This window comes from Myotis davidii, unplaced genomic scaffold (genome assembly GCF_000327345.1).
Source record: "Myotis davidii unplaced genomic scaffold, ASM32734v1 scaffold77, whole genome shotgun sequence".
NCBI lineage: Eukaryota > Metazoa > Chordata > Mammalia > Chiroptera > Vespertilionidae > Myotis > Myotis davidii.
This window is the reverse complement of record NW_006289713.1, coordinates 3,758,781-3,774,498: the sequence shown is the minus strand read 5'-3', so window position 1 is coordinate 3,774,498 and position 15,718 is coordinate 3,758,781. Positions and strand designations below refer to the sequence as shown.

Sequence of the window (15,718 nt, the reverse complement as noted above, 5' to 3'; positions counted from 1 at the left end):
TTACAGAAGCTTAGATCTATTAACACCTACCTTCATAGTTATGAAACCATCTTTATACCCCAATCAAGAATTCACATTTCACACATTTGTAATACCTTAACTAATAAAAAAAAAAAGTAAGAAAAGGTCATTGATATGGTTTCAGATTCCTTATTTCAACTAACCTTTAAGAAATAGCCTCTTGTCAAGTTTTGGTGTAATATCAGAGAAGAATATCCACAATTATCTGAAAAGGCTATTAAAATATCACCACCTTTTTCAACTACATATTTGAAGGAGGACAAATTTTCTTCACATATGTCAATCAAAACAACAACTAATAGTATATTGTAGAAACAGAGATAAGAAGCCAGGTGTCTGCTATTAAAGAGATTTTTCTAATGTAAAAAAAAAATTCACATTTCTGTCCATACCAAGGGTATTTGTTAAAAACCTGGGAACCTTGACAGAAAACACATTTAAGACTAAGTATTTCTTTTGTAAAGCTGGGGAGGCAGAAAGGATTGACTCCCTAGTTTGGAGATTAAGAATTGTGAATTATTTGAAAAGATGTGTGCTTCATATTTGAGGCAAAGACCTAATAAAATGAAAGTTTTTATTTTCATTTTTTTATTTTCAGTACATTAAATTTACTCATAAAAACATTCTAAAAATGTACAATTTTTCCTTTTAACAAAGTATAATAAAACATAAAAACCCCAAAAACAATACTTGACATTTACAATTCAAAATCAAATTAGCAGAATATTAAATATTTACAAAACTATATTTTTAAAAAATATTTATAAAGTTACATGCAATTTTGTAGAACTGACATAAAAGAATGGCTCAAAAATGGGAGACTTTTCCTTCATTCCTAAAAAGAAAATATGTTCAATAGAAGCTGTGAAGATTCTTAAGTATACGAGGTCTTCAGTTTCAGTACCAAAGCCTTTGTCCTTGTGCATGTAAAAACTTACCCACGTGAGGGGCTTGTTACAATACCCGACCGGCACTCCCCTCCCTCCATTAAGAGTGTAGTAACATTGACCTTTGGCCTCAACCAGCACAGTATTTCGTTTTGTGAATGTTGATTAAAGATACTTTCTTTCATAACCTTAGTACTTGTCAATAATTGAGCCTCTTCAGAACCCATGGCTTTAAATGTCACCTGACTCATTCTTTGGGAGTCATCTGTCCTTTGGAAAGGATGGCCAATGGGATCAGGTTCCACAGGCGCTATCCTCTGAGATGGGTGGTCAAGCTGAGCAGGGACATGGTTTCCCTTATAACCTTTAAGACTCTTCAACAGGTAACGCCATCAGTAAAACTAGCAAGGCATCAAAGAAACCACCATGAAAGTAGGAAGAGTGACAAAATGATAGGGAGTGAAGAGGGGAGGGTGCAACCCAATTCCTGCTTGGCAAGTGCTCACTAGAGACACTGGAGTGAGTGAATGAGTGCAAGCCTCAGTCAGCCTGTGCTCAAACAGGGAACACATTATAGCTGTGTGACGTCAGGCAAAGTTACTACCACTGCTATTGCGCCTCCATACGTGTGTAGTGTAAACTAACTATGTTGACTTCTTGTGATAAAGGACTTATAGAATTCTAAATATAGTGAATTAAAATACTCAACCTACGAACTACTATATTAACAAGCTGACTCCTGTAATCTTTTGGAGATTATATAGATGATGCTGGTTTTTTTAAATACCCAATCACATATCGGCTTTCAAAAAAATAAATGTTTTATTAGAAGTGCTAGCTCCCATTTCCTCAGTGCTCTTTAACAATTAGGAGTTTTAATGTTTAAACATTTTCCTATTTTCAGTATGACCATGAAATAAAAATTAGAAAATAAGGTAGAAAATTTGACAGTTTTGCTTTAAAAAAAAAAGATGAAGTAGTTGTTTCATCCCAACATTGTATTCTACTTTGATCTGTACATTCTACTTTCCCCATTCTTGAAGATAAAAATGGGTTTAGAAACTTTAATATATGACAGACTACATAAAGCAAAGTGGCTGGTGCCACACCTACCTGGTTGCCACAGCACTTGGAAACAGCCACGATTTCAGGAAAACGACTAAGTAGTTGAAAGGATCAGTCTGATCTGTGTTTCTAACGTGAGGACATCTTCTGAGGAAATGCAAAATGCTCTTTTAGGCCTACTGACTTTGGTTGCTTTCGGAGAGAAATTCATAATGCTGCTAGCAAATATTTTCAAGTCCAAGTATGCGATTCACTTGGAAGAGATCTGATGGGTCAGCAGCTTTGTGTCCTGTGTTATCTCATATTTACATTTTACAATTCTCAACTTGGAATGACCTCATTGGAAATGTCACACCACACACATACTTTCAAAGAAACTGGGAATTTTTCTAAGACCTTTGATGACTGGAACACAGCCACACAATGTCTGATCTTATTTACCTCAATTTGAAGGTCATACTTCAAAGTTTGTTTTAATTTTTTGTTGTATTTAATGCTAATCTCTAATATTATCAAAATAGTTATAAGGGTGACAAAAGACACTTTCATTTCCAATACTGACCATTAAAACAAAAAAAACCTAAATATGACTTTTTTCTTTTGTTATGAGACAGTTTTCCACAATTTCACTGTGTTGAAATAGGATTTATTTAAAATATTTCTTTGTTTAAAAAACCAAAAAATTTAAAAGTTTGGCTTTCAGCACATATCCAGGCCACTGTAACGGCCTTCAGAAATATTAAAATCGTAAACATCAATGAACACTCTAAGTCTTCCTTTAACATAACATGACAAGTTCCAGTCTAATATTCTTTAAGGCAAAGTTGTGTCAGTTCTCATTATTTTGACATTTTTGTAGTGTTTATAATTTAAGAGATCAATGTAACATTCCCCCAAAAAACTGTTGTAAGCATCAGCTTTGCTTAAAAACTGTAATAATACTGTGTACCAGGAAGAGATATAAGAATACAGAGGTCAATTCTGCATTGCATAGAAATAAAACTCTACTAAAATAAAACTCTAAAAAACTCTACTAAAAGCCTTCCATTAAAAAAATGTAACAACTTTCTGCTTTAGTTTCCAGAAAGCCAGGAAACTGATCTCAAAATTTGAAACCTCACATCACAATGCCTCAAATTCTAGGGTATTCTTTTTATTTACATCAACTTTGAGGCTGATTGTCCCATTTTAAGAATGTTCTGAATATTATGTTTTCTCTTTTTAAATAAATATTCAACTGCAAAAATCCCTGGGTAAGGCCTTCCCGATTAATATTTTAATACTGAAGGCGTTAGCATTTAAAATAACATTATTTGAGCAGAAAATTCCCTTTAGACTTGAAGATTTAAGTTCCTAAATTTCAGATCAGAAAGCTCTCATTGCAATGGGGTGAAATTGAGAACTGTGTGGTGAGGACTTTATTTCCCACCTCAATAAAACTAGACTTCTGCAGATCCTGTAGCTCTGTCCTGTTGGTGTGGTCTCTTTTAGTCTTATTTTTTATTGTAGCCTTCCAGGTTTTCAACAGAACTAATACAAAGTCAGTCAATAGGAGAAAATTTCAAATCTTTTGCTCATAAATTACAGAGTCCTGTAATTATTGTTGAAATGTGTGTCTCAAGTGTGAATCTGTTAACAGTAAGTCTTGGGGGTCCTTGGGAAGGCTATGTGAGATTTTAAAAAACTTGAAAACTTTGCTAAGGATAGATGGTGTCTGTTAGAGCCAGCTCACAAAGGCCGTGCTGTTACCGTGTGTCTGCAAGAGTTCCTTTGTGGTGGAAGATGACAGGCCTCAAAGATATGGAAGGACTGGTAAAGAAGATATTCTCAAAGCTCTGACAACTAGGGATTTTCTGGGACTTGGACCCTTAGAAATTAAGTTGTTGCAAGTAACTATTTCTACTTAATAATGTAGTTTAAATTTATTTGCAGAAAAAATTAAAAACCTGAAACTGCTACAAAGTGTTTTAAGGAGGGAAGTAAATCCTAAGATCTCTGTTGTGTACAAAGTGACTAGCCTGCTGGTGCCAACTCTTTAAAGACAGATTCTCTGAATATCTTGCACTGACTGCTCTCAGGGAGTTTGTCTCCAGAACTGCAGAGATTGACATCAGTTTACATTCTTCTGTAGTGCAATCCCTAAAAAGCCCAGAAATTAGTGCCTAACCACTTTAGGAACAAAACAAAGCAAAACAAAGGTGACATTTTCCCTCACCCAGGGGTGTCAAGAGTCCGACTGGTGGAACTCCACTTGGAGAACTCCAACCTTCAGTTCTCGATTCCGATCTCGCGTAGCTGCCCTGGAATTACGTGTGAGCCTAGAAGGACCAATTACGGCAATGCTCTTCCAGAGACGGGAGGCCTCTGCATTGCCATCAAGGGTGGAGGTGGCCAATTTCACCTGCTGTGGAGATACCCACTAGGCAAGTCCTGACATCAAGCTCCAATCTAGAATTTTGGCAATAAAACTGAGTTTGATGCGCTCCTATGCTAGGTTTTCTATCCAGTCTAATAAAGTAAAGCACCTTTGGATTAAAAATATTAAGCTCAACAGCAACTAGACTTCTCAGTTTTGTATTTAATTTTCCTTATGTCTCCATGGCTTAATAGTGTTCTGTTGCCAGAGAAAAATATCAATCTGTGGAGTCCAGACTTTCTGCTGGAGGGGCATATTTCAACCTAAAAGTACCTAGAGAGAGGGAAAAAAAGAGATCAAATTTGAATCACTGTAGAATTACTACAAACAGCTGATCTGTCCAAAGTTATTTCCAGAGTCACTGGTCAAAATTCAGGTGCTGGAAATCTAGACCAACTGTTCTAACCACTGCCAACCCCCCTCTCCCACCCCACAATTGATGCAAATTTACTAGTTTTCTAAAAATCAGACAAGGGGTGAAATGACTGGAGAGTTACCAATCCATTCCTTTATTCTTTTTAGGAGTGCTTTTTCTGGGACTCCAACAGCACCTAGCTGGTTGGCCATCCAGCATGCATCCACGCGGGACATGCGTCCTATGGGGACAGGGCTCCGTGCTCTGGGCTAGCTGCATCAGGACATGCAGCACAATCTCTATCTACAGGGGTTGCCATAGCCCAGTTGCCCCACCTGCCACCAGACCTACTGAGTCTGAGCTGTTTGTCTTATAGTTCTCTAGGTCAGCACTCACCCACCGGACCAAAAGGTTGGTGACCGCTGGTTTAAGGAAACCTTTGGAGCAGCAGTCGCCACCGGTGGTCTGCGGACCACTGGGGGTCCGTGAGGTCCGAAAGGTTGGCGACTGCTGCTCTAGGTGACTAAGATGCACAGGCAGGTCTGGAAATCACAGGTTTAGAGCAACCCTCACACCTACAGAGATCAAGTGACTTTTTAAGACTGCACAGTGAATAGTCACAGAGCTGAGACCAATTTTCCCAATGCCCGGTTTAAGCATCTTTCCAAAACCAACAGCAAGAACAAATCCATTGTAATAAATACATCAACCATACATTTGAATTTGACTAAAGGAGACAAAAGAGAGTGAGTGGGAGAAAGGGGGGAAGGCAGAAGATGGTAGAGCAGTGAGGATGATCTCACACACTCACGTACACACACCAACAGCCATGGCACCCTGGAGGGGAGAGCAGAAGTGGGGATACTGACTTCCACCCACAGCATTTGAACTCGTGCTGTATGCCCTAGGCTTTCAGCTAAAGGTTGGGGGTGGCATTAAATCACCCAAACTTGCTTCCCAGTCACATGGCAAGAAATAAGAAACCAAGGCGCCATCGGGCCAGACCCTCTCCACTGCCAGCTTCACATGCCCTAGAGTAAGAAGTATGATGAAATCATGAGGACAGTCTTAGAACCAAAACAACCCACCTTTTGGGGGCTTTAGAACCCACCAAGAATTTCATGCTTTTGCAAAGAGCATTTAAAAAATTATTTTGCTTTAAAAAGAAGCAAGTTTACTATTATTTTCATAAACAGTAAACCTTCGCCTGCACCTCTCTGGGCAGCGCTGCACTGCTAGCCAGTGTAGCCGGTCTGCCTCCGGAGCTTCACCAGCCGTGGCCCGCCTTTACCTTGCCGATTGAAGTCCATGGACGGCTGCTTGCAGTCCTGAGCGCGGTGACCGGTGGCCCCACAGTTGTAACATGAGAGATTGCCGCTCTTTTTGTGACTGGAACCATTGCTACTGCCCACCAAGCCCTGGGCCTGGTACACACCAGCTGCCCCTGCCATGAAGCTCTGCATGGGAGGGACGGTGAATGTGGACTGGCCGCCCAGCACGGGCTCGGCAGGCACACTGCTGCCATATGGTGAGTGCACAACCGGGAAGGCGCTGTTGCCGTACTGCTGGGTGCCCACATAGCCGCTGCCACACACAGGGCTGAAGGGCAGGAAGGGGAAGGGGAAGACAGATGGGCCCGAGAACGGGTGCTGGAAATAGTTGGCGTAGCTAACGGTCAGGCCACCAGAGCCGCAGCTCCCGCTGCATCCACAGGATGTGCACACGACGCAGCCCGGTGGTGGGCCAGGTGAGGGTTGCGGGGGCGCCGACGGCTGCTGATGGTGGTGGTGGTGGTGATGGTTCTGAGCAGAGGCAGGAATGTTCCCGGGGGAGCCGCTGCCACTGCTGCTGCTGCTGCTGCTGTAGAAACTGCTTTCAGGGACTGAGGAGAGCGCAGGGCTGGAGCTGGGGGCCGGGCAGCTGGGCACAGTGGCCATGTTTGGGAAGGATGGGGAAGGGTGGCTACTGGAGGAGGCAGTGTTGCTGTTCGCACAAAAGCTGCCCTGCAGGGGGCCCACAGGCACACTGCTCATTGCAGAGAAGGCAGCTTTGGTGTTGGCTGTGTACAGCGTAGTCCGGGGGTTTATTATTGCAGGGGGCACACTGATCTGCACGTTATTAGAACAGGAAGTTTGTCCAGAAATGACAGAATCCGCAGGGACAGATGAAGACACCAGAAGTTTGATTGGTGGCCGAGCCACGTGGAAGACTGTGCTGGATGTTCCCACGGCAGCAGTGCTAGTCTCCACCACCAGGGCCGGCTGCTGGGCCGGCTTCATCACCCTGTCCAGTGCAGACGCATGGACAACTTTGGTGCGGGGACCAAAGGAGATAGTGGGTGACACAGAGCTGCTCTCAGCAAGTCCAGAGAGGACCTGCATGGGCTGATGGGGGGCAGACGTGGGCAACACATCCATCATGGCATTGCCAAAACTCTTGTCCACTTTGATTCCACTTCTTGGTCCAGAGACTTTATTCCTTTCTTCTAGAGACAGCAGTGAGTGCATAGAAGACGAGAGGAGCTTCATGTCCGTGCCTCCCCTTTCTGATTTGTGCACAGAATTCAGCATTCGGATGGGTGCAATGTGCGAGGCTGCAGTCATCATCTGTGGAGGCAGCGGATGGTGGCCTGAAGGGTTGGAGCCTGCCTCATTCTGCACAGGGAGAACCTGGGCCGTGGGTCTGGCAGAACTTGAAGTGAAATGATTCAGTAGCATGACAGGCTTCTCCTTATCAGAACCCTCCATGTGCATCTCCACACCTAGATGGAAACAGAGAGGTCAGCACAGCCCCACAGCCTAGGGCAGAGGCAGCACCGCGCCAGCCAGCTGGGCATCCTTACGCCTGTCATTCTCCTCAGCGCTGTCGGAGCTCTCCTCCCGGGCCTGCACCCCCATCGGGCTGGGGGAAGAGCTGGAGCACTCGGAGGAGCTGCCTTCCCGGGCCGTCTGGTGAGGGGGCTCCACTTCCACCCGCAGGGCTGTGGAGAGGGAACAGTGATAGTCCACAGGTGTACCCAAATCCCGCGTCACAGACCTCCAACAGGGCCGCCCCCGCCCGCCTCCGTGCAGACCTATCGCACACACATTTCTTTACATCAATCCCAAGAAGGCGGGTACGAGTATTCCCACATTCACCAGGGCTCTGACATTCTCAGAGAACAAACTACCAAGGTCACGGCGAGTTATGTGGCAGATGCAAATAGCGATGCTCTCAGCCAGGTGCTCTAAGGCCTCCCTCTACTCACACTAGAGAATGAAAAAAGCATTCCCAAACCAGCACGGTGCTGCAAAAGGCGTCATCCACCAACACCCCGTCTCATGAGGGTGAGGGACATAGACCTTTTTAGTTAAATAACCACTTAGAAGATACACTGCATTTTTTCCTTCCTTGTTTACTATTACTCTTGATATTTCTGCTGGTATGGCTTGGTTGGCTGATTGGAGCGTTGTTCCATACACTGAAAGGCTGTGGGTTCGATTCCCAGTCAGGGCACATACCCAGGTTTTGGGTTTAATTCCCAGTCGAGGCACGTGTGGGATAAATACCACAACCAATTGATATTTCTCTCTCTCCCCGTCTCCCTCTCTGAAAATTGATGAAAGCATGTCCTCGGGTGAGGATTAAAAGAAAGAAAACAACAGAGCTACTTATACAGGGGTCCTCAACCTATCTCTGAGGAGAGGGAGAGGCAGGAGGAGGAGGGGAATAGTGGCTGAAAAATCAGATCACTGAAGCTTCTAGTCCCCAGAGCAGAAAGGGGGTGGTTAAGCATGGAGAATTCCAAAGGAAATCTATTAGGCAATGACTTAAACACGACCTCTGTGCTCCACCTAGGGGAAGAGAGAGGCTTTCATTTATTTTGTATAATCCCACCTTTTCCTTCTCACCATAGTAGTTTCTGGATCTAATTCTTTAGCCCAAACAACTTTAGGCAATTCACCAGTATCCAGCTTCTAAGCAAAATGACCCTTCTAATTTCCTGTGGTAGAAACTACAAAAGCTAAAATAATGAATAGTAATTGTAAATACTAAAAAATACATACGGCAGAGGGCATATTATGAGGTCTAATGATTATCAAAAGGAACAGACTACACTCCACGTGTCCAGGCTGACCCGGCTCTCACCCACCTGCAGCGTGGGGGCTCCGGACATTCTGCACGGGCCCCACGTGGCTTGTGGGGGGCACACGGGCCACTCCACTGCTGGTGACCGGGGGTGGGGCTGAGGGGTTCTGGCACCGTTTCTCTGACTTCTCCCTGTTATAATAAGAAAGCATGCTGAATTCTGCTGAAAACCCCTCTCATGTTTCACAAACTCTGCATAAGTGCATGTATTCTACACAAAGGTGACTTTCATTAAAATAATCTCCCAGGTGGAAAATATCCCATTCTAACTAGTCAGATTCACTAGAAGGACCTTTCCTAGCAAACCTTTCCTAGGGCCACATTCACAGAATTTTAAGATGTGATAAGCAATCAAAAGTGGCCCAATCACTAATATGTAACAGAACTCTAAGTCCTAGCACCTGTTCAGCAGGTCAGAAGCTAAAACAACAGACATTTCACAACTTCACACTTACTTCTCCAGCTCCAGTTGAGTCTTGAGTTTTTTCTTTGCTCCCATGGTAAGGGATTCAAATTTATTTAGATCTTCTTCGGTAAGGCTCAGAAACTTCCATAGAAAAAATAAATTACAAAATTATTGAGAATTAGGATTCTGAAAACAAAGAACTTTGATTCCATTTCTAGGACATGCAAACAGACCAAAAAGTAGATAATAAAAGACTTGGGAAAACAAAAACATTTACTCGCTAAATGTTTGGTATCCATAGTTCAAAATACAAGACACTCGTTTTGCGTCTATAAGGGCACAAGGCACGTCACAATGGCTTGGTGAAGACCCATGCTGTGCAGGAAGGTGCTGACAGAGATGCAATCTGTGGAAGTGGTCCCTTCCTCTCTGGGACACCCCCCCTCAAATGCAAGCATTACCCTCCTGCAGAAAAACAGCTCTTTTTTCTTGATATCTGGGACAACAGCAACTTTGTTGGGCAGCAAGTGATCCAGAAGAGCAGAGGCCATCAGAACTAACCCGGCCTTACACCAAGCAGACAAATGACGTTCTGGTTCTCAAGACAGTCCATGCATGGTTTGTGAGTGTAGCCATTTTAACTGATACATTAAAACTTCTAAAGCTGATCATGACCGTGTCGGTAAAATCTGTTGTTTCTAAGATCTATGAATCCTAAACTGAAACTATTACAAATATACTTAAAATGTGTTTCTTATTGTGCAGTAAAAGCTGAATTTCTAAGTTCAATTGCAGGTTTTTTGACAAATGAAATTTTACCTAGATAAAAGCCACCAAGTCATTTTATCCAACAGGGGGAGCTCAGAGTTCAGATGCCATGTACAGGACTAATTAAGTTTTATCATTGATCCAAGATTAAGAAATTTCAGAATTTAAGAGTGAAATAACGCTCCTCATCTGAACTTTCTATTGTAAAAAATAATTTCTATGTAGCACTGCTTGAAAGCCCTAAAATACATCTATTCCTTTAGCTATGTGACCCTAAATCAAGCCAGATCATCAGAGAGCCACTTACTGGGACCAGTGTTTGGGTGCCTTGTAAAAGTGGCCTTCCTGAGCTGAGCATCAGCACATGCACAGGCCTTGGAAGGACATCCAAGACGGCGGTTGGGGGATGTGGGCACCAAAATTCACCATTTCTACCAATTGCAGGATTGATGGAGACACAATGTCCTTCTCATCACAGAGCACCAAATTTGTAAAGACCCCAAACTATCTTAAAAAGCTGTTTGTTTGCAACCAATCCTGTTCCAGCTTTTGCTTCAGCGGCAGGCAATTTTCACATTCTAATCCACTGCCACCCTCCTGGGAGCATGCAGGACTTAGGGCATGCATCTGTAGGTGTTAAATTCCAGGAGCTGTGATTTCCACAACACATACAGTTTAGAAACCCAACTGACTTCTTCTACGAATGAAGTCAGAAGAAAGATTACCTGAGAAAACAAGCAAATTCTACATCGCCTGCTTAGTAGCCAACATACCTTCTCCATCGTAAGTTGTTTAAAGACGGGATAGTATTTGTGCAAACGCAGTTTCCTCAGCCAATCTAAAATCCCGTTTTGCTCCTGGGTCTGAGGGGTCTGCAGACTGGAAGGCATTAAGATGGCAGGCGAGGTGTCCATCTGGGCCCGGTAGGCCAGCGCCGCGCCCCCGCCCCCGGTGTGGGAGCAGTGGGGCAAGGCGGCCGCGCCCGCTGAGTGCTGCATGTGGTGCTGGGCGCCGCTCTGAGAGGATGGGATGCCGGCTACTCCACACACAGGCCTGTGGGGACAGAGGACAGGTGGTGTCAGAAGACCGCAGCCTCCCTGTTAGAGGCATGCACAAGCCAGCTTCTCCATCCTGATGCATCTGCAGTCCCGTCCACTGCTCACCTCAGAGCCCTTTCTGCCACTTCTCCACCCCATCACTCCACCCACTGAAGCCTAAAGTCTGTATGTGTACATGCATGTATACACATCGATTTGTATGACGTTTAACATGTGTACATATGCGTTTGTATGCACGTCTAAGAGTATGTAATCTATGTGTGTACATATACATGTATGTACGTATGTGTGTGTCACAACTTGACTAGTTTCTGTTACTTTTACCACAGGATAATACTGACAATCATAAATTAAAACTGACTCCTAAATCTTGAATACTCAAATTAACCTTAAAAAACCCCCACAAATCCTAGAAGCTGGAAGGGACAAAAAGCATTCTACTTTCTGTCCTTGCCCCTTCCACCCTCAGCTGTAAACCCACATGTACTCGCTACATACCAGGCTGAGTGCTACGCAGTAAAGAAGAAAGTCAGAGCTCTCCACAACCTCATTAACTGCCTAGTTCTTCACACAACTGTGTGTGCGCACATGCTCTGTGAGGTCAGCCCATTAAAAACGTCCGCTGTCAGACAGGCAGATGGCCTTTCCGTCACCTGAGCACTCCTACCATCGCTGTCCGGACCAGGAGAACAGAGGACCTACAGCAGCACTCTGGCATCGGGCCTACTCACCTGCGGGAGCTTGTATAAAGGAAGATTCTCAGAAATTCTGGCTTCCTAGAACGAACAGGGCCTAGAAACTGGCACTTTAGTGGGATTCCTTGGGAATTCCAATTCCAGTTGCTTAGAGAACACTTCTTCCTTTTTTATTTTTAGAAATCTTAAATTGGATTATCTCTATACAATTCTTTTCTCAACACTATTTAAAACTAAGATTGAGAATGACTTATTCTAGAAATAATTATTTACACACAACCAAAAGTAACAATGCTGATTTAGAAGGTGTTGGTTAGCCCAGTCAGTGTGGTTCAGCATTTGAGCGTTGACCCAGGAACCAAGAGGTCACCTGTTTGATTCTCAGTCAGGGGACATGACCAGGTTCAGGGCTTGATCCCCAGTAGGGGGCATGCAGGAGGCAGCCGATCGATGATGTTTCTCTCTCATCGATGCTTCTATCTCTATCCCTTTCTCTTCCCTCTCTAAAAAAAAAGGGGGGGGGGTTGGTTACATGGTAGAAGTCTCACCTTCCAGACACGCCCATCATGGTACCAACTTTAGAAAGGGAAAGGTTGCCAGGACCTGTGAGTTAAAATAAATATCATAAAATTTACAGACAATAAAAATATTCTTATTTTTATTTAATCACATTTTACAAACTCACTTGGACTTTGAAGCTGTTGGGTGGGAGATGAAGTGCTGAAAAATTTCTTAACATGGTCATTTTTCAGTACGTGAGAAGGTAATGAAGCCAAATACCTAAAAATTAAACCAAGGAGCTTATCAACATTAAAATGGTATCACCACACACGGGGAGAGAAATTTCAATTCCCAATTAAGAGAAATATATATTAGAGAAAAAAATAAGAAGTGCCTTAATCTATATTCATCAGATATAATTCAATTTAATCCTTATTATGATTCATATTGTTTCCCCATGCCCCTTTTCTTACTTGCACATTATTACACTGTATGAATCAAGCCTTTCAGGGACTGATGAGCTATCACGTGACCGCCGTCAGTGCCATCACAATCACCGGAAACTTGCAGCCACTGTGCTGCAACTAGGTCTCAAGCGCTAAGATGTCAGGTCCCATTCTGAAGACCAGGCCACAGGCCTGCCCTTCCCTAAACATTTACAAACCAGAATGCTAGGTTAGGATCCAGGGTCCAGAGACATCTGGCCCAGGAGACTTTGTTAGCCCCCAGAACAGTCTGAACTTTCCACTATAGAGCAGAAATAGTAATCAGATATAATTTTATCAGACTGTCAAAACTACATTAAATGGGAGCATATACGTTGATTTTTTTATTGATTGGTTGATTTTAGAGAGGAGAGGAGAGAGGGAGAGGATAGGGGGGAGGGAGAGAAACATCAATTTGTTTCACTTATTTATGCATTCATTGGTTGCTTCTTGTATGTGCCCTGACTGGGGGATCGAACCTGCAACCTTGACATTATCAAGACAATGGTCTAGGCAACTGAGCCACTCAGCCAGGGCAGGTAGCATATACCTGAAATTCCTTTGCTCATATTCTCAAAATCACAACTAGGTTATTAAGAATCTTTGAACTGCCCATAACTGATGAATATCCCTAGAAACAAAGAGATTCAAACCATCCAGAGTAATAACCTCAAGAACTCCTCAGATGAACAGGCAGCTCATGTCAGGAACCGTCCAGCCTGCCCACACTGCAGAGGGTCAGCAGTCACCACTGTGCCACCAGCAGGGCTGTGCCCTATGGCCCCGGGGGTGGGGTAAAGAGCATTACCTCAGGTCCGCTTCCAGATCCATGTGGTTTCGCTCTACATAAAACGAATCTGGGCCAGCTAAGCAAGGAATGAATTTCTCCAAATTTTCTTCAGGGTATAGCTGAGATAACTGAAAGAAATGAAAAAGCTTAGGAAGTATGTCAAAATTCATTTTAAAACCAGAATTCTTCCATATAAGAGAAAACGTGGGCAGGCATTAGATGGGGCTATCTGCTGGTACGACACAAAGTGCTCTTCTATTAGCTGTTTGGGACGCAGAAAACCACAAAAGAACATCACTCTCCCACCAAACCAAGCTTCAAGAAAAAGCCTGGTTTTCTACACATCGTGCCTTCCCTTGAGCCCATCAGAGAGCTGAATTGCAAGGTCACTACCCGAACTGATTTTCAAGAGGATCCACCCCTCCGAGGAGAGAGAGGACACATGAACTGTCAGCTGTGGCAGTGCCCAAGGAGGAGGTGGCTGCATATAAGCAGGTAGAAGAGATTGGTCAAGATGGACACATTCCCACAGGCTGAGTGTGACAACCATCAGCCAGGAGCCCAGACACAGGGGAGTGTGCCCTCACTCCCAAGCTGTCTTCCACAGGCCAGAGAATGAAGGGAGCCTCCATAGGTGACACAGATGTGGGTTGGCTTCCCCTGGAGAACAGGGAGGAAACCCTGTGCCTTTCCCTGGAGCCTTCAACCTAAGACAAAAGCCCTTAAGCTGCTAGGGGAGGAATAAGACTGCTCCTGATCCCAGAGCCCAAGAAAAGACCCCAAGTTTCTGGGGATGATGATGAAGAGATGAAGAATTCAACAAATTTAACAGGTTCATGAGAAGCAATACTTTCCTGCCTCTGGGCGCAGGGTAGGAAGTCCTCCTGGCACAGGCCACTGGCAAAGATACCCTGCTTTGGAGGAAGGTAAAACAAAACACCTCTGGCCTGGAGGAAGGGGCCTACCTGGGTCAAGGGTCCTGCAACATCACAAAGTGGAAGTCAAGCTGTTGCTGGGGAATGAGGGGGCAGGGATGCTGAGAAAGCCCCTGCCAAAGGCCTTGTGCCTGGGCCTAAGACTGGACCAGGAGGAGGGAGAACCCTTCTCCCACCTCCCCCAAGCCCATCACCAGGCAACAAGTAACAGCTGTCTCATGACGTGGAGGGTGGGGTTGAGGGGTCAACCGAGTAGGGAGATCCCTCTGAGTCACAGCCACATGAGACTCCTGAAAGCTGAGTATGAAGCAAGACTACAGAGAAGGACCTTCCACACTCCAGGCCCCACTTGGGGCTCCCTACCAACAGCCATTTGCTGGGGAAACCTGAAGCTTGTGGTACACTGAAGATAATCATAGTAACAACAAAACTCAAACCCACACCTGACTGGATCAACTCGAGGACCCCACTGAGGGCCTGAAGAACAAGCACTCCCATTTCCAGGCATAACACTATTTCCCTCAATCTCTAGATTTTCTAAACATGATTTCTAATACTCAATCAAAAACTGTAAGGCATACCCCCCCAGAAAGGAAGAATAAAAAACTTATCACGGAAAGAGGAACCAAGATGGCGGCATAGGGCAACGCCGGAGTTTGCTGCCTCGAACAACCACTTCAAAAATACAACTAAAAGACGAACGGACATCACCCAGAACCACAGGAATGCTGGCTGAGTGGAAGTCCTACAACTAGGAAGAAAGAGAAACGCACTCCGAGACTCAGAGGAGGCGCAGTGCTGACGTCAAATACTAAGGTGCGGAGTGCATGTGGAGCGGGCTGGCGGCGGAGGGCGAGGTTGGCATTTTCAATCGGGAGGGAGTCGCAGACTCTGAGCTCCAGAACCGGGCAAGTCTCTAGGGACCCAGACTCAAACGGGAGAAGCAGGACTGTCTGGCTTCGGTCGGAACTCGAAGGCAGCTTTCTCTCCGAGGTTTGCAGCGGTTGCTGGGACTCAGAGAGGCAGAGCCCCTGGGGACAGGACTGAGAGCAGCCCTAACTGCTCGCTCCGGCCCACCCTGTTGATCCCATGCGACCCACCCTGCCCAAAGGCAGCACAGAGGCTTTTGCCCGATAGCCTCAGGCAAAGGCTAGATTAGCACCTCCCTAGAGGACAGTAGTTCTCTCACTGCAGACACAGCTGATTCT

At 44.7% G+C, this 15,718-nt stretch overlaps 1 protein-coding gene across 5 annotated transcripts in view; it reads right to left on the bottom strand.

The window, feature by feature from the left end:
• Nucleotides 1-531: 531 nt before the first annotated feature.
• ZCCHC14 (zinc finger, CCHC domain containing 14) overlaps nucleotides 532-15,718 on the bottom strand; it is a 71,361-nt gene continuing 56,174 nt past the window's right edge. For 2 of the 5 annotated variants that reach the window (XM_015562970.1, XM_015562973.1), the window contains 9 exons: nucleotides 13,594-13,703; nucleotides 12,485-12,579; nucleotides 12,348-12,402; nucleotides 10,820-11,099; nucleotides 9,328-9,419; nucleotides 8,877-9,004; nucleotides 7,587-7,724; nucleotides 6,036-7,505; nucleotides 1,707-4,662 (listed from right to left, as the gene is read on the bottom strand). In XM_015562970.1, coding sequence (XP_015418456.1) covers nucleotides 4,607-4,662; nucleotides 6,036-7,505; nucleotides 7,587-7,724; nucleotides 8,877-9,004; nucleotides 9,328-9,419; nucleotides 10,820-11,099; nucleotides 12,348-12,402; nucleotides 12,485-12,579; nucleotides 13,594-13,703 — 2,424 coding nt within the window. In that variant the 3' untranslated portion in view covers nucleotides 1,707-4,606. Of the gene's footprint in view, nucleotides 1,310-1,706; nucleotides 4,663-6,035; nucleotides 7,506-7,586; nucleotides 7,725-8,876; nucleotides 9,005-9,327; nucleotides 9,420-10,819; nucleotides 11,100-12,347; nucleotides 12,403-12,484; nucleotides 12,580-13,593; nucleotides 13,704-15,718 lie in introns of those variants that run through there. The other 3 variants (XM_015562972.1, XR_001513615.1, XM_015562971.1) reach the window with 3 other exon arrangements.